General features: G+C 40.7%; 1 protein-coding gene across 1 annotated transcript in view; it reads right to left on the bottom strand.

The window, feature by feature from the left end:
- The window catches only part of LOC311008115 (talin-2-like), a 69,774-nt gene that overhangs the window by 30,153 nt on the left and 16,940 nt on the right, over positions 1 to 22,681 (bottom strand). Inside the window, exons 3-11 of the mRNA XM_084001550.1 lie at positions 8,209 to 8,381; positions 6,687 to 6,784; positions 5,325 to 5,454; positions 4,818 to 4,970; positions 4,202 to 4,344; positions 3,649 to 3,776; positions 3,346 to 3,409; positions 3,142 to 3,246; positions 518 to 673 (exon numbers count right to left, since the gene is read on the bottom strand). Of these exons, the coding sequence (XP_083857676.1) occupies positions 518 to 673; positions 3,142 to 3,246; positions 3,346 to 3,409; positions 3,649 to 3,776; positions 4,202 to 4,344; positions 4,818 to 4,970; positions 5,325 to 5,454; positions 6,687 to 6,784; positions 8,209 to 8,344 (1,113 nt within the window). The 5' untranslated portion in view covers positions 8,345 to 8,381. The remainder of the gene's footprint in view (positions 1 to 517; positions 674 to 3,141; positions 3,247 to 3,345; positions 3,410 to 3,648; positions 3,777 to 4,201; positions 4,345 to 4,817; positions 4,971 to 5,324; positions 5,455 to 6,686; positions 6,785 to 8,208; positions 8,382 to 22,681) is intronic.

The following is a 22,681-nucleotide window of genomic DNA, read 5'->3' as shown; positions in this document are numbered from 1 at the left end:
TTAAATCCATGTTGCTTATTGACCGGGTGCTGACACAAAGGTGGGACACAGGATATTGACAAGGAAGACAAAAGAGTCTATTCAATAACTGAAGTGCACGAGGGAATGAAAAAACAGGCAGACCGAGCACGACAGCGACTGTTTTGTGGCCACTGCAGGAGGAGTTGGGTTTACACTGAGCCTGTCGCACTCATTTTCCACTGCCGATATTGTGCTCAGTGTGAGCTGAATGAATACAAGAGAAAACGAGTGAAATAACTAAGCCAGCAGTGCCAAAATAAAAAAGGAATGCTATCAGCCTCCAGTCAGCTGTTGCGGGTTTCTCATTAAATCTCTGCTGTGAATGTAGAGTGTGTGTGAGTGTGTGTGAGTGAGTGTGTGTGAGTGTGTGTGAGTGTGTGTGAGTGTGTGTGAGTGTGTGTGTGTGTGTGTGTGTGTGTGTGTGTGTGTGTGTGTGTGTGTGTGTGTGTGTGTGTGTGTGTGTGTGTGTGTGTGTGTGTGTGTGTGTGTGTCTTACCAGGGTGAAGCTCTTGGGCGACGCTGCCCACCTCTTCACGGTGGTAAGTGGCCACTCCTGAACCACATCTTTGGTCTTCTCTTCCACTCTCATCACAGACTCTTTGGTGATCCCCAGGAGCCGCGGCACCAGCTTGTTCTTGCTCTTCATCTTTTCCTGGAAGTCACAGGTCGCCATTAGTCTCAATTACAGGATGCCAAATGTGGGTCTTACATAATATGACTCATTGTATGTTTAAATGTCCCTCTCCTCAATTTATATTTACTACATGCAGTCCCTCTGCTCTCCCTGCCTCATATATTCACACACTTCAGCAAATCTTACTTTTCTTAAGACCATGTTGTATAAATAAAAGTAGAAAAAATAGATTAAAAACAGACAATCGACCGCAAAGACGCTCAACTCACAAGGCAAACACATCATTTTAGTTGTCACTTTAATTCCTTGCAGTGAACAATTCTGCCCATATTTATTTTCTTTAATTTTCATGTTCCTCTGCCTTTAAAGGCGAAAAAAAAAAAAATCGTCAGCCTCACAGCATGAAACTCTAATTTTGCCGTCACACTGATCTGCCATGATGGGTATTCATCTGTCTAACCAGTAACAAAAAAAAACTGCTCTGAGTAAGTAATTAAAATGTCTGATGATGTCTTAATCGTGTCTTTATCTGCCTGTCAACAACTCTCAACTTCCCCCCTGTATTCACTAAACCTCTCCATACTGCAGCTGCTCTCTGAGGCGGCACACAGTGGACTTTCTTTCCCTTTTTATCTCGCACGGCAAGAGCAAACGTTTCTTCAGGAGCGGCGGTCGGCGAGCAGATGGACAGAACGTGATCGGCTGTGACGTGAGGGCAAAGAGGTGAGTTGTGTAAAAGTCCTGGAAGGCCTGTAAACTCTCCGGGGCCTCCGGGGGTTATGGGTTAGGGGGACTATAGGCAGATTTTCTTTTTTCCAGGGTTATTTTTAAGATTGTTCTGCTCCAATGGGTTACGCCTGACGACGACGGACAAGACAAAAGGTGAGCAGATAAGATGTCAAAGCGATCAAGGGAAACACGGATCCAAAGACGAGAAGTAGGAAAGGAATAAAAGGCGGATTACTGTGTGGACTCACAGAATTGGGGAAAGTGCAAACAAGTGCAAATGAAGACTTGACGAGGTGAGCTCCAGTTTAATAGAGTTTGTATTTTTTAGATTTCATGTTTGCTCTTATCCTCTGGTGCTGAAAGCTACTGAGAGCAGGAACTGTCTGGCAGAGTGTCAATAACAGCAGCAGAAGTGACTTTTTTTTTTTTCAAACAATTACCAGAAACAATCTAATTTTCTCAAAGAGCTTGGCCGCAAACTCAGAAAAGGTGACAAGTGGAAAGCAATTTATCGATGCACACGGGGAAGTTTCCATTGACTTCATAGGATGACTTCTTGGCGACAGATGATGTGAGGGATAAGAAGGAAAAAAAAAAGCAGCTCCACAGGTAGTACAACTGGCAATCAGCAAATTGCTCCTATCAGCCTGCATCTGCTGGCAGTTGGGACTTCTTTGTCCCAGCTTTGCCTGCGAGATGCCTCCCAGTCTCCCCCGTTCACTCCACTTCCTCCCCGCTTGCTCTGAAATAATCTCAGTGCCACACTTGGCTGCACAGACAACGTTTGGTTTCCATCCAGGAGCACGCTGAATTCCCTGTGGACGAGCTGCTGCAGCTGCGTGTTTGTATGTGTGTGTGTCAGTGAGCAAGGCAGACACAGAAAGAGATGTAAGAGATCTATGAAGGAAAATGTACGGCACGCAAATCCCACAGGGACTCGGCTTCCTTTGTATACATTTGTCTGTTTCTATGTTTCTACATTTGTAAAGAGGAATGAATTATTTGATGTATCAAAACAGCTCTGTAAAAGGTAGATTTTTGGTTTTCCTGTGTTGTTTCCCTCTTACCTTGATTGCAGTGTCTACCACATTCTGAACACTCAGAAATCATAGCATAGATTTTTCAAGTTAGTCACGAATATCAAAGGATTGCGGCATTTATATTGTTCTTCCACTGACTCCTCTTACTCTGAATGTGGCTCTGCTGCTCAGAACTAAAAGGACTAGGGGAAAGTGGACAATATTTTTCTGTCTTTACACGGAAAAGGTAAATCTATACTGCATGCTGTATTTTTCCAAAACATTGTCTTGTCAGTGCCTGTCTGTAATGAACACCATTTGATTTAGATGGCTCAGAATCGGAAAAAAAAAAAAAGTATTACAACTGCCACTAATAAACATGACTACTTTGACTTTCAAGGCCATGGCAAAAGTATAATTTGGATAACAAAAGAACACCAGAAGCTTTGAAAGTTCAGGTGGATACAAACAATTTCCTCACCTGCTGGCGAGTGCCTTCAACCCTTTGATCCAGTTAACAGTGAGCCCACAGAGCAGATTTCACACTCAGGAGATAAAAGGCTCCGACTACAGTTAAACTAATTCCAAAAATCTGCTTCCCCCGTTTTTTTCCCCCCTAACTAAATTTATTTAAAAAGGCATGAGTCTTCAGGCTAGACTTTTCTCTCTGAGAGTGAATGATATTCTTTTTTGAATAAAATGGTGCAGTGGTGCTTCATTAATATGTTTTCAACTTACCTTTACCAGGAAGAAGGAGACGCCGTATGTCCGCAGAGACCGTGCCAGTTTGACATATTTCACTTTTGCTTCAATCTCTGTCATTTCTCCACAGTTTTTGTGATCCTGCAGATTAAGTTAGATACACAACAGCATATATCAAGCAGCTGTTTTATTGCTGCACAAATATCCAATAAGCTTATCCAGAGAACAGTGTGACCTCACCTGGAAGATTTTCTTCTCAGATCCTCTCTGTTTTATGTATTCTTTGGGTAGAAACTCCTTCAGACTAAAAGGAGAATGACACCAGGTACAAGTTATCTTTTTTTTTCTGCTGCAGCTTTAAAACCCAAACAAAAAATAATCATTTACATAAGCTCCAAATGCTCCAACTATGAAATAAATACAAATATTTCTATTAGTACTTTTTAGAAAATTTGAGTCATTTAAGTTTCAGCCAAATGTGGAATAAATGGAGGAACTATTATCATTGCAAATCCCATTGTATCCTGTGGGATAGCCACTTACTCTAAGAATCCAGGTTTGTGTTTATGCTCAATATGAGGTCCAAACTGGATCTGGGTCTGAATTCCTCCAAACTCACAGGCCTTGTCAAATGACACAGGGTGAGACCCGTTCAGGATATCATCTCGAGCCTGAAAGACAAAACAGACTCTAATTAATTGGGTAAAAGTAAAAGAAAGTGGATTTAGAAAGCCCTTTATTATGGCTTCACAGTCTGACCTTTCTTTATTTATCTAAAAGACATCTGTCACTGCACATTTTTGTAGCTGCTTCTCACCATCAGCTGACGATGAAGAAATGGATGGTTCAGTCAATTTCTTGGTTTACATTCTCTTACTGTGGGGTTCTTAGCTCTTTGTACATTTGAACTGGTTAGAGCGATGATGTGCCATCAACTCCATTAAACATGTCGGATTTAGCTTGAGGCATTGAAACTGTACCAGAATATCTCTGTATTTGCTTCTTCAACAGTAACTAACGGTGAAAGAGCATCTTCTACAACAGCCTCCAGGAAAAATGTATACAGGGAAACAAAAAAAAAATGGCAAAGTCAGACCTGTACGTAAAGCAGATTGAGTTGCACCGGGTCCCTGGAGTCCACGTTCTGGTCCGAGTAGAAGAACTTGCGTCTGAGCAAAAGCGTCTCGTTCTCATCCACGCCCTGCTCTCTGAATGTCCTGCTGTGGTCCAGCCAGTTCACTGTAAGAACACAGCCACAGGCATCAGGCATATAACCCCTACATCTACAGGTTAGGTACAAGGTTACTTTACAATATGTTAATTTACAGCAGTGAGTTGTATACGAATGAAGTGTCTTTCTTAATTGTTTCTAATGAATTGAAATTGTCAGGTTAAAGTTTCATCAATGACAACACTCTCACAGTGTTTGCTGTCAAAAATTCTTCTTGTTCTTGACGCATGTAGTCCATCAGTTTAGGGCACTGTTAAATTAAAGGTGTGATTTAGCTGAGTGGAGGTGGATGTGAGATGGGATGGAAAAGGCATGAACTGACCTGAGGTCATAATTTGTTAATGTGTTTCTCTTTTTTTCCCTATCACACAAGAGGTAAAATATTAACGACCGTCCAGGGCAGGCCAATATGTCCCATTTCTCTTTCAGATAACAACTGTCCACTGCGCCGTTAAGACAAATGTAACTCTACTCCACTCACACTCATCGTCTGTGTGTAGTTTGGCTTTCAGCTTCTCCATCTTCCTCTCGTCTCGCAGCAATGTCCTGTCTTTTTTCAGCGTACCCATCCCATCCTCCTTCTTCTCCTCCACTGTCTCTTGGATCAGAGAGTATTCTTCATAGTTGGTGATGCCTGGAATCAAACATCAGTGTCATTGTGGACATTGTGGCATTTGCACTGAAGGACCATTTTCTTAATGTTTTATGAGCATGTGTGTGCAAAGGTTCCTGTGCACAAACGAAAGCAATAAAAAAAATGTTTTACATTATATCTATTATTACAGTCTACCAGGACTGGGAGGACAGATTTATGCAATTGAGAATAAATTCAAACAGATAAACCAGGGTGAGGAAGAATGATATCAATATGATCTGATTTAAATATTTTTTTCGATTGTGACACTGTTTTCATTTTTAATTTACAATAAAGAGCAAATGAGATCAAATCTGGGATGGCCATCCGGGCTGGTGAAAAAAAACTCTGTACCTATTCTACTGCAGATAGTCACAAGCAGCTCTCCCACTGTTTTGGAATCGTCCACCATGATGGTTTTAATGGCGCCATCCAACATTTTGATTTTCTGGGGCCTCTGCTTCTTCTTATATTCAAGGATATCCTGCTCAAAGATAACAGAGAAGAGAAGACAAAAACAGAGTCAATAAGAAAGGAATTCAAGTATTAAATGTAAGAGAAAACTCAAAAGAGGGAGAGAGATGGGGAGAGAGGGTGAAAGGCTATAAGTACCCACTGAGAAAATGATCAAATGTATCCAGGTTGCGTGGAGCGAGGGGAGAATATAGGCCAGAAAACCTCATTTAACGGCTGCCTATCACAGCCCGCTGCTCCCTCCCAATCACAACAATGAGGAGAGATTTGGTTCAGAATAATTGGTCACAGTCATGCCTTCTACCTGGGTTGCCTTTGGTAGATTTGAGGAAGAGAAACCATTTAGGGCTGCAAAACCAAAACCAGAGAGCTACATGGGTACATGGAGAGCCAACGTCGGTTGGGCCTTTGGCAGCAGGGATCAGAGAGTTTAAAACACGCTGGCAGCAGATCTACAGCTGGCTGGGGCACTTCTTTAAACTCACTTTTGAAAACTCCCTTTGATGTTTCCCCATTTTCTTGATATCCAATTTTATCCTGTGCTTTTACTTTCTTGTTCTATTTAACCGCTTTTTTTTTTTTCTTCTTTTACTCCTATGTATGAATTGCAAGAAAATTATGTTGTGCAACATCTTTATTTCTGGCTGTTTCCAAAAGTGCTTTGTTTTCATTTCCATTTGTTGAATTAGTATTCTTTATCAAAATACTGTTTTAATCTCTTCCAATGTATGAACTTCTAATTAGTGTGAGAAATCAGCCTTTTGCAATTAGATCCAAACATTAGGTTTGGAGGTTAAACAATACCAACTCTACACGTGATCTGAATATAAATTCAAATCTGTTCAGGATATGAGAAGAGTGTGTGTGTGTGTGTGTGTGTGTGTGTGTGTGTGTGTGTGTGTGTGTGTGTGTGTGTGTGTGTGTGTGTGTGTGTGTGTGTGTGTGTGTGTGTGTGTGTGTGTGTGTGTGTGTGTGTGTGTGTGTGTGTGTGTGTCTTTTCAAGATAATACAATGAGCTTGAGTGTGTGTTATTGCCTAGTTTGTGCAGGCCAATGCTATTCTCTAGGGTTTCATTCACACATCGGGGAACGTGGGAATGTGTGTGGAATGTGTGTGTGTATATGTATGTGTGTGTGTGTATGTGTCTTCCTCTTCAAGTGTTCAATTACACCTTTGCTAACAGTAACAGTCATTTTTGGCTTGTTTTTGCACGAGAGGTTTAAAACACGTTGATATATTTACCCCATTGCGGAGCATGTAGTAGTCCAGTGTCCTTCCAGACTCCAACCAGATACCTTTTCTGGGGTCTTCATCAGATAGAAACAGACCATAGTCTGAAGCTGGGGAGATATCAGAAATGTGATGTCTTAGTGGAGTGTCAACACATTGACACAAATTTTTTTTTGCTTCTCCTTATAACAGGTTTGGTGATGTTGGCTGATGGGAAAAAAAACACATGCCCCCAATGCACAACATAGTGAAGCAGAGAAGAGGAATGATGATGTTGCAGATGATGCAATAACGGTCCTGCCACCTCCCTGTGACTACCTACTGTATATAAATAACAACAAGTCTATAAAACTTTGACTGATCAGACAAACAGGTAGTCAGCCATGTGTCTAGAATATCCTCCTATATGACACATAATATAACACAACACAAAAATACTATGTAGTCTGGTCCTAACATTAGTTTATCATATTATGTCAGTGGTTTGACAATGAATGAATGAATGAATGAATGAATGAATGAATGAATGAATGAATGACGGTATATCAAGCTTATATAACCGAAAGGGTGTAGGTTGAAGCCAAAGCTTATATACCCCTACCCCTTTTACCTTAAAAAATAAAAATAAAAATACAATAAAATAAAATAAAAAAAATATATATACGCATTAATACAATAGGATCAGATCACAGACATTTGAAATTAATCAGTACACTTAAATTTCTGATCACAGCAAAGTAAAGAATTGTACACAGCGCATAACCCAAAATAGTACAAAATCATTTAACTTAATTTTCCATACTGTAATGAGTAATTATGTTGTTCTTATAAAGTTTTTTAAAGCTGACTAGAGTACAGCATAATATTTTCAGGACAATTATTCCAGATGTTAACCCCTCTAACAGAAAGACAGTGATTTTTTTTTTACAGTAGTTCGAGTCTTTGGTTTCTCAAATAATAGTGGTCTTCTCAGGTTATAACTGGAATCCTTCATTTTAAACAGATTCTGGATATCTTGAGGAAGAAGTTTATTTTTTGCTTTGTACATGGTTTGTATTGTAATGTAATCAACTAAGTCCCTGAATTTCAAAATGTTCAGGTGACTAAATAGTGAGTTGGTTGGCTCACGGAAAGGTTTATTACTGATGATTCTTATAGCCTTTTTTTGCAAGACAAGAGAGACAAAAGAACTTTCTTAAATCTTTATGTTTTGTGTTTTTGCTTATTGAATCCAGTGCATCTGCACTGTTCTGCACCAAAAACATTTCCAAAACAGTCAAAGTAACATTTAAACAGGTATAAGACAGGTATAAATGTTGGCTTCCTAACTATTGCACTATATCACATATTTTGGTCTGCTGCTCTGGTCTAAGTCACAACCAGTAATGTCCTCATCCTGATTCTTAGAGCCTCCTGACCAATAACAATGCATAATAAGAACCGTAGTAAATTCTAGTGAAATATACATTTAGATGTAATCTTGCATTATGTCCAGTGCCCTGCTACTGTAAAGTTTCTTTTACATCATTCTCACCCTGTCCAGTCTGAGCCTCTGGAACTCTGTCTCTGATGATCCTACAGGCATCGTAGACGGCTGTGGAGGGCTCAAACTGCATCGTTTTCACAACGTTGCATTGGCGAATGCAGATTTTCAGCGATAACGCCACCATCTTGGCAGGCAGTGTTGGGCAGGGGCTGCGGATACACCTGCACACAGATCAGGGACAGAAAGAGGAGGTTACGTTTATTGCATGGCACGAGGCCAAGTGGTCCAGAACTTCAGCACGGTGATGAAACTCATGGAGTGTGATAAATGAGCCAGATGTTGGAGGAGAGTAATGGCTTCTCTGTTGTTATACAGAGGGCACATGCACTTTATACTCATAGCCTGATAAACATTTTTTGGCAGATATGATAATAGAAGATTTTTGAATTTGACTAATCCACTGTGGCATGAATTATTTGCTTGATAGAACACAACATCAACAACGCAACATCTTTTTCACTCCCACCACAAGAAAAAGAACAACCTCAAACCGCTTTTATCTTACGCACAAAATGATTTCCCCATAAACAATGAAATTTTATGAATGTGAAGAAGTGCTAATTTGTGCCGGAGAAACCATTGTTATGCTTCATAAAACAAAAGAGCCGACAACAAATTTATCACTTTTTGAAAATGGGCCATCTGGTCCCAGCTGGACCAGACAAAGACAACGTCTCAGAGAATATTCTGGGCGAAAACCTTTAAAGGTGGGAACAAAGCAATCTACAACAACTGGAGGTGGAGAGGCAATTCTCCACAATCTCTTTCATGAGACTGCCGTTTAAAAACTGCACTTCTATAATCTGTTTCCACGCTGGTGACAAAAACATCAAGCGAGAGACTGAACAAACATCTTCAGTCTCACATACATATATATACACGCACGCAGCAAAGCAATTTCTAGCTTGTTATACTCTCAAGATGAAGTCAGCAAGGGTCCTTCACTGTTCACAACTAACAATGTGCTCCATATCGTACCACGGTCCACGCATACACTCAATCACAGAAATATCTTAAACAACATACTGGTCAGAGAAAAAGAGAGAGAAAAGCTCTCAACCTGCTCCTTCATCTGTTCATAGTTATGTAATGCACACATCTCACTAGGTTCTGATCTGAATCACTGTAAAATTGTTTATTATAGGCTGAAAACTATAATAAATGGTGGTTGGAATAAAAATTCTTAGAGCACATAACTAAAAACTAGCACGTCCATGTGAAAGGGTGCGATGAATCTACAGATAATCTGCAGCTCCCCTGGGTTTTATGGAGGTTTATAGTGAATTTCAGCTGATTGTTAAACTGTCCAGAGTAGACCACAATTTATTGTTTTTGTCCACTCTCAACCTGATAGTGCTATTTTACTCCATAGCAGGTGGCTGTTTTTTTTAGTAAAATAGCTCTGAAATCATTATAAACTTGAAAGGTGATGTGTTGATGTAGTGTGCACATTTCTTTTATTTTTTGGGCTTTTCTGTCTTTAATTGACAGGGGCGCCTGCTTAACCCAGTGAGCTATACGACACTCCACAGTTCACATTTTGTTCAGAGAAAAAAATGGTTAAATATAAATTTAAATAATAATGTAGGGCTATGATGGAAATAGATGTTTCAACGTTGCTGTGATTCACAAAGACTAAATACAAAGAAAAGAGGGGGAGGAGAGCTGTGACCTCCCCAACAGAGCATCTCCTGTTTAGGACCAATGGGAACACAGGGCTCCTCTGTGCCATTCCAGGGGGGTGGGCAAGGTTAAAGGTCAGAGGTCAACCTGGGCCATGGCTGAAGTACACAGACAGCCCCTCATCTGCTCGGCTGGCTTCTGACCCTGACTCAGATGTTCAGAATCTGGTTCCTATGTGAGATGTGTTCACATGCAGGAGCAAAGGTGTTTGTCTGGCGCACCGTGTTGACACTCCCCTGCAGTATCCTGCAGCTGGTACTGGTAGACATTCTGATTATGATACACGCTTGTTTAAATACAATCAACAAAGCAAAAAAGAAATATTTCAGGCAGCCTTTCACAAAAGCATCTAAAGCCAATCATTATTTATTTTTTATTTTTTTAAGCAAAATACATTTTTGATCTTATTTTGGGCATAATAACTGCCTCCATTGGCGCACTACATTTTTATTGGGGCCTGTAAATTTCTCAGTTATTGCTCTGGGCTCCGTCTCAATCAGTCCAGCACTTCCACAGACCTCCTGTTGATAGAGGCTGGAGCAAAGCCAAACACTCTTCTCACAATTGGCTGTAATTCATGTTGTCAGAGCCTCACAGAACTTTAAAGGGCAAACGGCATCCTAAAACAGATACAAGCAGTCATTCTGGTGATTGTGTACTGTTAAACCCAAATTTGTCAGAATGAGAAATTTTCTCTCATGATGGGGCAAAAGTCTCAGCGATGCCCTTCAAACACTGGTCCCGAAAGCTTATCCACTGAATGGAGACAACAAAAGCAACTTTGTGGAAATTCTGACAGGACTTATGATGATTTACAAGTATGTGAAGACATTTTTCAAATTCTACAAATTCTGCATTTTATGAATCCACAAATCATCTGCATCTGTTTCAGAGTCACGGTTGTAGTACCCAAGTCACCACTTGGATTTAACTAAAAGGTCCCATTGGATCATTACTGTATGGATGATTATGTTTCAGCTGGCAACAACTTATTTAATCCTAACTGATGCAGTCTCATTTCTTAAACAACCATGTCGGAAGACACATCCTGTGGTCGTGGAGAAGATGTTCATCTGTTTCAAGGGTCAAATTGTTGGCATGCATCAAGCAAATAAAACATCGAAGGAGATTTCTGAGACTGCTAAAATTGGGTTAAGAACTGTCCAACGTGCCACAGCAAACGCATGTGGTAGCCGGTTCAACGAAATATTGGAGTGTGGGACTTTTTTTTTTTTTGGACTGGCAGTGTATCTCTGGATAATGTTTTTTCGCCCCCACAAACAAACTGAACAAAGCCACATTATTTCTCTGGTTTCTCTCTTTTAGACTGTAATCGCTGTACCATCGGCCTTGACAAGCCTCAAGAATGATCAGACAAACAGCAGGAAGAGGGGAAGAGATAAGGGGAAGCAGTGGGGGCAGAGGGAGATAAACGAATAATACGATGAAATGGTTATCAGTGGAACCACCAGTGGCTTAGCTGGACAACAAGGTATGAACTGCAGAGACAGCTCAGTTACGGCTACATAATTGCAAATGAGGAAATCACTTTTTATTGATTTGAACATTAGGTTTTATCATGGGTCAGCATCGGTAATGTGACTAGCTTTGCTGTAATCCACCCTACCCTGAGCTGCCTTTTCATTTCACTGTCATTTTATTTCTAATGGGACACCAGTGGGTCTACAGTTTAATGAATTTTTGACGTTTGCTACTACAATATGTCCCTCCATCACATTTGTGTAAGCCTTTTACAGAAGAATAAGAATCAGATCAACAGGTGGTTCAGCTGACAGTGCAGCTTTAATATCTGATATCACAGCATCTTGCTGGGCAAGACCAACACGTACAAGCGCTGTCATTGTTTACAATATAATTTATTCGAATCATGTCCCTGTCGTTCATTCAGAACCTTACAGTGACACAGTGTAATTAGTGTGGTTGATTGTGGAGTTGAACTGGGGCACAGAAGGAGGAAAAAAGGCAGGAATCTATGGTCATGTGTTTAACAAGTAGGCCTACATTATTTTTGACAAACCCCATGGATGTTATGGCATAGAGATCAGTGAGGCCCTGTCTGGTGCCAACTCTCTTATCATCCGATTAATGACAGAAACTGTTTTCTGGATTCAGTTTGACCGAGCAAATTATCATCTCTGTCGGCCATCTCTGAACAGGCCCTTAAAAACTCCAGAATCTGCATGAAAATCATCAATCTTAATTTAACGCCCCCACAGTTTTGGAAGCCCCTGCTCCAAATCAACCCTAGTAAAGACAAGAAATTAGATAATTTTTAGATAATAGCACAGGAAAACATCTTAAAGTAAAAAAGAATATTATCTGTTCATCATATTTGTGCAGTGTCACGGCTTTTCCAAGGAATCTAGAAAGAACCACGCCATCAGTGAAATTCATGATTATGCAGGTGTAAAAAGTGAAGGCCGACCTTTAAAGAAGAAGAAAAAAACTTAATCAGCTCACATCAAATCCTCTTTGTTATTGGTCGTGTCACACAGCATGGTTCATTTATTCTTCTTTAAAGCCTGTTGAGCTTTGGTAAGATGTGAATCCTCTGTGAAATATAATTTCTTTCACTGCACACAAACAACAGACTTCAAAACCTTTTTGGCCTATTTGACATCAATCTTCTCTGTACTTTCTGAGGGTAAATCTCTCCTTCATCCTCCATCCAGACAAAGCAGAGTCCCCTTCCAAGCTGAATTACAACCAAGGCATCCTGTCATACATTTTAACTTTCCTGCAATGAAAAAGGATTTGCTTTGATCAAAATAAGATTGTACAACCAGCTCATTAGGCTCCTCACCAAATCCGATGTGAGGATACGGCTGTAGTGCCGATACAGCAATGAGCAAATCAGTCTCAATATTAATCATGTATGGACCTGATGGCAAATCGACACCTTCCATTTAGAAACATTTACATGGTGCTTTGAGATAAATTCAAATGCAAGCATGCTAAGTGCACAATGACAATGCAAACATGTTTAGTACGTAGATCTCAACCACCATAGTTTGTTAGCATACAGTACTCACATTTGCAAACAAACCCTTGACTCTAAAGGCAGCAAAGGCTGATGGGTATGTCATCAATTTACCAGATATTCAATTATAAACCCAAGTTTGTGATGTGTTGCAATTTGCGACCCAATGGTAGCACTAGAGGGAAAGACACCGAGGTAACAGAAGTATGTCCCGGGCAGGACATGGGTTTGTGTACAGAATTTGACATGTTAGTGAAAACTGTGAATCTTTTGGTGGCAATCGAGGAAAAGTCAAAAGGATCATTAATGTCATTAAGGTTCCCTGTCTGGGAGCCATTACTGTCTATGTAGACTTCCATGGCCATCAATCCAGTAACTGAGATATTTCAGTCTAGATTCTGGTGGACTGGCTGGCCAACACTGTCATCCAAGGAGATACTAGCTAGAATGTTTTTGTTTGAATGGCATTCTTTTATTCTAATTAATTAATTAAGGAGGAAATGTTGAATCAAAAAATATCTTTAATCCGTTTACTCAATTACCAAAACTGCTGGCATTATCCAGTTTTGGATTTGGCATTTTATGAGCTGAACAACCTATTCAGGTCAATTAAGGCTAATAAATTGATAACATTACAGATGAGGATAGATCCACAGGATCTTTCAGCATTGGGAGTATATAATCCTACAATTCAAGGAACAAATAAAGAGAAACAGTGCAACAATTGAAACCTTATTTCCATCTTTTGAGATGAATCGGAGCTGTGTTTTCAGAGACAACAACAGCTGTGTAATCTCATCTACAGAAAAAGCTCTCCAAGATGGTAAATCCATCTGGATGCAGGCACTGTCTGTTTACCTATTTGTTTGTTTGTTTTATTTACCTGCCTTACCACCTGTTTTATGTGACCATACAATTCATCCACCTGCTGCACCAGGATACCGTTAAGTCTGTGGTTTTATCTTTCTGCTTCGCTCCTCAGCGTTGACGCTACCTCCTGCCTCAGGAGAGGGAGAAAAGATACCAACCACAACATCATCCCTTTGCAGTCACTCATAAGAAATTAATGAAGAGTTCAGTTCCAAAATTTTAAAATTTAACTAAAGTTAACCCACAGAGCAAGGGGGAAAAAGAGTCCTGGGAATCATACACTGAACCTACTAAACCTAGCTGCATGGACAAATGACACACACAGGCAGAGAACATATAAATCCATACTCATTAATACACTGTATAGCTCCTACACTCTACAGCAATACATACGCAGAAAACATCCTTCCCCCTCCCAACTGCACCAGTTACACCTACACTCATTTGATCTACTGCAGGCTCACATAACAAAGAAGATTCAACAGTACCACTCTGCTATATGCAACCATTTTTCATGTGGTTTACACCCGACGACAGCAGAGACTCATTCAGAGCTAATTTAATCATATTGGACTGACTTTTGTTGAATTATTTAGTAGGGGTTATTTTCAGGGAATATATTTTGCACATGACAAATAGCACTCATTCAATATCTCAGATACTTAGGCTGCATGATGACAAGTGAGCAAGCTCCATGCTATAGCATTATGTTAAAAGCAAGAACGTAGCATTGCTCTAACAATGCTTCTGTGTGTCTCTTTGTCGCTTGAACCGTCTGTCAGCCACTTTGGTCTACAAAAAATACATCAACATCTACTGGATGATTACCATGGAATAGCCTACTGTACAGATATTCATGATTACATGAGGATGAACCCTAACAATTTTTGGGATGTTTAGTTAATTATCTCAACAAGAATTCATACACACATTCATTGTCCCTCAAGGATTCATTTCAGTGATATGATCCCCTGAACCCATGTGGGTTATACCAACAAAGCAGCATTTCCAACAGCTGTAGCCTATAGGTATCACCATCTCACTTTAGCTAATCAGCAAACATTATCATGCTAGTACCTTAAACTTAAATGGTGATGTTATTATGCCTGCCAACATGTAAGCATGGTCACTGGGAGGGTGTTAGCATGCAAGCATTTAGCTCAAAGCACTCGTGTCTGATTACAACGTCAACGCCTATAGTCTCTGAATGCTGCATTTTGTAAAACTTTAGTTTTTTTGTGTCAAAAAAGGGAAAAAAATTGATACAGCGGATGGTTGCTACATGTTGAGTAAAAAAAAAAAAAAAAAAAAAAAGGCATGACTGGCTGTATCCAAGTAGCCTTAGCCTGAAGGTGATTTTTTAGCATCATATCATGTTAACCCCACAAAGAGAAAGCACACACTGAAGACGCATATCTACTTGTCTGCCAAAGACATTGTGCCAGTGATGCCTCTGGGAAAGCTGATACTGATAGTATTCTACTACTACTGTACTCTTTTACAACAGAAGTGGCCTGGGGCAAAAGTAAAGTCATCCTGGATATGTCATGTCTGAGGTGATGAGAACCATCGAAGAAAAACTGTACCTGAATACATAAAAAAAACACACGGATGTGAATGCTTCATCACTGGATGTGGATGTTTGTTTTCCCACAGTTGAGCGTCCTGATGAGACGATATTCACAGACACACACAGGCCTCACACAAAGACTACTCTGTCAAGCATTGGAGTGTTTGATTCCGTAACTCAGAAACACAGACTATGACGGAGACAGTAAACCCAAGTATCACATCGGAGGACGGCATTGCACAGGGAACATCTGAGAACGAGAGGAGCAAGTCACATTTTGCCACTGTGCATGCACAGTATGACATTTAGAGAAAACTCCAAGTCTGAGAGTCAGACGAAAGCTTGTGAGATAAAAAGGAAAATGAGAGCGAGCACTGGAACATGTAGGTATTGTTCAATAGATCAATGAGGCAGAGCAGTGCCTGCTGGGAATGCCCAGGCCCTATTACAGTAACATGCCCTCTAATCCAATAATAGAACAGGCCACAAGTCAAACAGGCCAATCCAAGAGGAGCTCTGGACCAGGGAACATGTTCAATATTTGGCCAGAGCATGTCGGTAGCCTAGTTTCAACACCAGGGCCAAACTGGGCTAATCAGTCCATCTGCTTTCTTTGCTTCGCCCCTGAGATGCAATTCTGTGTTCAATTCAGCAACTTTGCCTCCAGAGATGGAATAAGATAGAAGACATTGTTTTCTGATTTTGACTTGTAAGCGCATTGTTCCTGCAATAGAAATCGGCACATGTGCACAAGACAATGCAACCTTATCATATTACAGCGGCTATACTGTAACTCTGACGCCAAATATGGCCTCAGTGGATGCAGTGAAGACGCTGGAAACTCAATCATGTCATTTTCAAAATGAGTCTGACTGGATGGAAACTCAATTTCAATTGTTGTAAAATATGATAAAAACTAGATAAAACATCTGTTACTGCAAAAAAAAAAAAAAAAAACACAGACCACTTTTCCTCTGGAGCTGATTGTGATATAGGCTACCAAAATGTTATTCCTCACTAGCAATTACAAATGGTGGTGGTGGGGCTCATTTTGCTCAAGGAAGATGCTGCACATTATGAGACATCTATTATATGCACTGCCACTGAATAATAATAATTAGTTTGTGCAATGCACCACTTTGTCAGGCTTCATCATTATCATCCTCCTGAGTGGGTCTAGTTGAGTTATTATGAAGGAATTAATACAGAAGCATCAGAGTCTGTGGATTTCCTCGAAAGCTAAAGCAATAAATACAGTATGGTTAGGTCTGTGGAACTGACCTGTTAGATTCTAACTCTAACCAAACTGTTTAAGGTTTATGGAGGATTAGAAAATTCAAAAAGCTTTTGAAAACAGCGATGTTTGGAGTAGGCAACTACTTCCTTCAGGCCAACAGAGGTTCATCATCATGGTTTCAATATCGAATGCTGGTTCAAATAATCTAGGTTCAAACTTGAGACGAACAGCAGTTTAAGTCTTATAGCATTTTACTTACAAGGAAGTTTGGGGTTGAGGGACGGGTCAATAAAACATCACTAAATGGGGTGTCGTGTGGCGCAGTTGGTAGAGCAGACGCCCCATATACAGAGGCTACAGTCTTAACTGCAGTCAGCCCTGGTTCGAATCCTGCATCGGGCAGCCCTTTACTGCATGTCATTGCTCCTCTCTCTGCCTCATTTACTGTCTCTCTATACTATACTATCCAATAAAAGGCCAAAATCTTTTAAGAAATAGTTTGAAAAAACAGAGAAATAATTGGGCAAGTAACACAGTAGTTTGATTTATGCCATGGCTTTTATATTTACAGCATGTTTCACTTTGACAAAGGGGAAGGCTTTTAGAATTAGGATTAACCATGAGTTCCACAAACTCATTATCTGGTGCATGTCTGGCTGCAGTTGCTGGAGCGTGAACTTCATAAACCAAATAACAAGTAGGACTTTGCCACCATCATTACTAGTGTAATCCATTCATTACAAAAACATCAACACAAGAACAAAAGTGTAAAGACACCACCCTCCTTATTATAGCACCCTGCACAGTTGCCGTTCCATTGTTTCTCATCTCTATCAGCCTTTCAAGTGTTTAAAGGTTTTCAGTCAGTATTTTCACGCCCCCCTCATGTACTTACTGGGGTTGGAAGTCTTGACTATCATACCACAATCAGCCTTCAGACCATTTACCAATTAGATGCCCGTCCAGAGCAAAACCAACCGTTTCCTTCTTAATAAAGCGCCGTCGTCATATCCATGCGGACACAGTGTAAACAAAACAATCGAGACCGCCTCCGTCCATTCATCAGGCAGAAAGAGAACTGATCTAAAGCACACAGTCTTCTTAGTCGCACATGAGTGAGTTGGCACAGTTCAGAGTGAGGTCATCGTCATCATCCAGCGGGCAGAACTGAGCAGCGACGGCAGCAGCAGCGGCGGCGGCCAGGAGGTTAAGAGGGTGCACTTGTGACTCCGAGGGCCACGAGAAAATGCTGGGTGAGGAACTGGGTAAATACTGCAGCCCTTTCTAATTGCACTTCAGTGAGGCAGTGATGCTCTGCTCCTGCTCATGATGAGGACTGAAGTTCACACAGGCTCATGTAGAACCTACTTTATTGTTTCTTTACATAGCTCACCTGTGTAAATGAGGGCAGGCTGATTGAACGTTGATGAAAGTCTTTCTCGTCTGTCAAAATGAAACAACTTTTGACACAAACCTGCCAATGAAGATTTACAGCTGGTTCCACGTGGCCTGTTTGTTTAGTTGGGTTAGTGGCAGAGAAGACATGATGATCATCATGAAATGATACGCAGTCATCATTACTGTTATTGTTATCATTATTGTTTCTATTGTCGTCGATGCTGTCGTCAACGTCATCGTCATCATCATTGTCCCCATTGTTGTTGTTGTTGTTATCATTTCATTTTGTAGCACAAGATCGTGGAGGAGACTCAAGAGTGCAAGTGCATTATGACAATAACAAGCCTTTAAAAATACTTTAATGGCTCCTGACTATAGCACACAAAGCGGTATTAACACACATGCACGGACACACACAGACACGCGTGCACACACCTCTACCTGAAAAGCAAGCTGCACGTGAGAAATAAAGCCTGTTATGACAATTATCCACCTGGTTGGTGGTGTGAGTGACAGAAACTATGCACCCGTGGTTTTGTATGTGTACCGTTGTGTTGTGTGCTACTGCGACTGAGAGAGGGGAAGAGAGAGAGACAGAGAGACAGATCCTGGCAAACTGTTGAGGCAGGCAGGTGATGCATCTCTGTCGGCGGCAGCACCGACGCAGGTGTCGAGTTTCATGCAGGGAAGAGGAGAGGCAAACAGTTGTCTGACACTCTCCCTCTTCTCCGACACAGAGCTTGCTTAATAAAGCCTTAATTATCTAAACATGATGCAGAGTCACGTGTCACTGTGGTAATTTATTGTTATTAGCTTCTTGTTGTGTTTTTACAACATGAAAGGGAGGCAGAATTGATGGGAAAAACTTCAGAGAATGAGAACTGTGAGAGGAGCGGACCTGCGATCAATTCAACCTCTTAGCCAGAGAGGGAATCAATCTGAAACCTGAAGCCAAACCACCGTCAGCGCTTCAACCTTTGGCACAATTAGTCATAGTGATATCAACTTTGATGGGGCCCATGAAAACAATACAGGGTCATATGAGCGGTGGCTGATAAATGTGTGGGTCTGACGTCGGAGTTAACCATGTATCACAACCCTCACCCCGATGCCACATTTCAGTTTCCTCTTAAAGACTGTGAGCTTTTGTTTTCCTCTCAGAATATAGATTCATCTTTTAACGTCACCCTGACAGCTCTATTGCTACTTGAGGATGTGCTCAAATACAGGTTGCTATGGTTACAAAAGGCTGCTTGTGTGGCTCACTAATATCTGATCAGTTGTATGAGCCCTGGAAATGAGAAAACTGTAGATTTGAACCGATACCCGAAGCTCAGTATGTGTGCGAGTTGAAGCTGCTTCTCCCTGGTGTTTCGCACTGATATCCAATATCTTTACAAATGTTCATTTTTATGCCTAGCTTTAGCTGACCTTAGAAGACCTTGCAAAGGTAGTTTGGAAGACCATTAACAGAATAACTGGTTACAACTATGATTCTCAACAACCGTGATCAACATCAACTGCCTTTTAAAATGTTGCCTCTGGCGGCCACAGAGGATCAAGACATCAAATTCTCACTGAGCAAAGATGCCAAAACCACATCACAATAAGAGGCAACACAGGCATCTATTGAGCGACATGTACTTTCCAAGTGCTAACCTGCAATCAGCTCCGCAAGTTTACTCTCACACGCACACACACACAAACACACAGCCCCTTTACTGAAACAACAGCATGTTTCCATCAAATACACAGCTTGTAAGCTACAACAAAAGGCCTGGTGAAGAACTGAGCTGGAGCGCATTTGCTTCGGTCTGCAGCCAGTATATCACTTAATGCATTAAATGCTTTACTCCTTCACTGATCTTGCTTCTTGACGTCTTCTCTAATGCAATAATCTACACAGCTGCAGCTTGCAGGACTCTGTGTCACATGCTCCACTTAAGTGCTGATAATGTGGAATGTGTACACTATTAAACTAACATTGTGTTCAGTAATAAATCCACGTCAAGTCGGTTTCTCTTTGACAGCGTGGAGCTACAAGATGCTGACATAGGTGGGCTTTGTAGCTGCAGAAATGCATCACTGGTTTATTGTGCGCACTTGTTAAAACAAGGTCTGCAGTTTTGTGTTGAATTATACACACCATGTACAGGACAATATAGACAGTCAGTTGTCTATAAAGCACTTTCTCATTAATATCGATTCAGATCTCACATTGACAGCACAGAGTCTCTCTAACTGCTGCTTTATAAACACATTTAAGTATGATGAGTAACATCCATCAGTGACACAGAAATTGCAAGAGTCACCAAACCAGACATGGACCACCCGGCCAGATAGAAATGGAAATGTGACTCAATCCACGTCTGTGATTCCCAGAACTGCAGGGCCTGTAAAGACATCCAATGTCTGTGAGTATACGGTATATGTTAATGTTCTGTGGATCGAAACAGAAATTTGTGCAAAAGAAGAGTGGGATATTGGGTCGATCTGTTGTAGGGAGTGATTTAAAAAGTCCCACCTAAAAACACTGCTATAAATGGTCTACTTTTACAGTCACACAGTTCCCCATCCCCCTGTTTGCAGGGTTGTACTGCATCTGATCAAGACTGGTGGTATTTTCCATGTCATATAAACACTTTGCAGGTTTCATTGATTTCCCCATCTTCTTATGATTTGCCCATAACTACAATGTACAAAAGGTCCAAATAATCTTGGTCTGCTTTGGCCAGTTATTGAGGGGGGGGATTGTGTTATGTTGGGTGTGTCCAGTTTGAGTTGAAGGCCAAGGGATAATTCTGGCTGTCAGGTCAGAGTAGAGTCTGAGCCGTTTCCTAAAAACAGTCTCTGATTTACATACTATTTGGGTGAATCATTTTTGCAATGAAAATCTACTTGGGTGAGAATCAGATGGCAATCATGCAGTTTTAACAGTGAGGACAATGTTATTAGTTTGATGTAAGTATTGCTGTAATCACAGTGGAGCGTGATAAATGAGACAGAGGGGAAAAGGGAAACTGGAAAATGACTAACTTAATCAATACTGTGCCAATACTGACTAATTTTAGTATCAGATTGGATTTCAAATTTACTAAACAGCAATCACAACACCACATTCAGACACCTCATTGCGAAACTATGTGCGTTTTCCATTTTTATACCCATGACAAACACAGGTATCATTTGAGCAAAGAAAAAAAAAGGTCCTAAGGGGAGACCCGTGACAGCCGCCTTGATACGAATGCCAAGGAGGCCAATGGGCTCTTGGACGCCAAGGCCTGTTCTATTTGGCAGCAATGAAGTCGGGATTACACAAGCCTCCTGATGGCACTGCCACTCTGCCTGGAAAAACAGGTGATTCACTGCACCAACCAGCTGCTGTGGGGATGGCCTCAGTCACGCCCCCCACACCCTACAAACCCACCACCACTACCCCCACCCCCCTCCTCTACCCCCCTATACAGCAAGTCACTGCTTACCAGTAAAATGTCTGTCAGTGGAAAGAATGCGGTGATTGCGTGGAAGGGGCCGGGGCATGATGTCGTCAAAAGCCGGTCATTTTCCAAGCTTAGAGCCACTGAGACCAGTTCTCATAAAATAAAACGAGCGGCAAGTTGACAGACTGAAAGATTAGTCACGCTGCAGCCCTGAGGCGTGATAGTCCTCCTGGCCTCACTGACGATTCCCTTCCAGCTAGGACCTGTACCAAATCACCGGTTTGTCAGATGAAACAGAATTAAACACCATGATTAATCGAGATAGGTGTGAATATATATAACATCTATGCAGATATTATTATCTGGCCTCTCATTTCTTATTGTTATAATGGCTGCTAACTTTGTACACTACCTTTGTTACCACGGTGGTTATTACTATTATTATTATTATATTTTTTTTATTTCTCTGCAAGTGGCAATGCGTCACCTAGCATTGTCCCCTGCACTATTATTATTATTTATGTTCTTCTTCTTTTTTATTTTTTTTTATTTTATTTTTTTCTCTCTCTATTATTATTGTTTCTTGTTCATTATTTATTTATTTATTTTTCTTTCCCTGCAAGTGGCAATGCGTCATCTAGCATTGTCACCTGCCTTATTATCTATTTATTTTTATTTTTATTTTTATTTATTTTATTTATTTATTTATTTTCTCTTTTTTCTTTCTCTGCAGGTGGCAATGCGTCGCCTAGCATTGTCACCTGCTGAGTAATTTGCAACATTGTAATTGTAACTGCTGCTAAACACCCTATGGAGGTTATTGTCTATCGTCTTAAATGTCTGAGTGTAATTTTATTTATTTATGTACCATGGGACCGCGGATGGAAATTAGCTTTCCAGCTAAATCCGACATATTTACAGCAATTAATTGTTTTTTTTTTGTATGTTCATGAATATGTGAGGTCCCATTCCAAATAAACCAATAAATAAAATACCCAAATTAAAGTTTGTGCTTCTCACAACACAAGAGACCACAGTTACCTGGGATTCATGAAACACAACTGACAAAACAATGAGGCTGTGCCATCATCTGACTTCTGGCAATTTCAATCAAACAATCATGGCTACACTTTCCATCAAGCTCTTTGGCGACTTTCCAAGAACATAATATAGTATATTATAGATAGTCTACTAAGGAATTACAAACCTGCCTGTCAGAGTGTGATGTATCCTCCTTGTTTGCCTTGTACAGCACAGAGGAG

This window comes from Trachurus trachurus (assembly GCF_905171665.1).
Source record: "Trachurus trachurus genome assembly, chromosome: 3".
Classification (NCBI taxonomy): domain Eukaryota; kingdom Metazoa; phylum Chordata; class Actinopteri; order Carangiformes; family Carangidae; genus Trachurus; species Trachurus trachurus.
The sequence above is the reverse complement of the archived record's forward strand: the minus strand, read 5'-3'. Positions and strand labels throughout refer to the sequence as shown.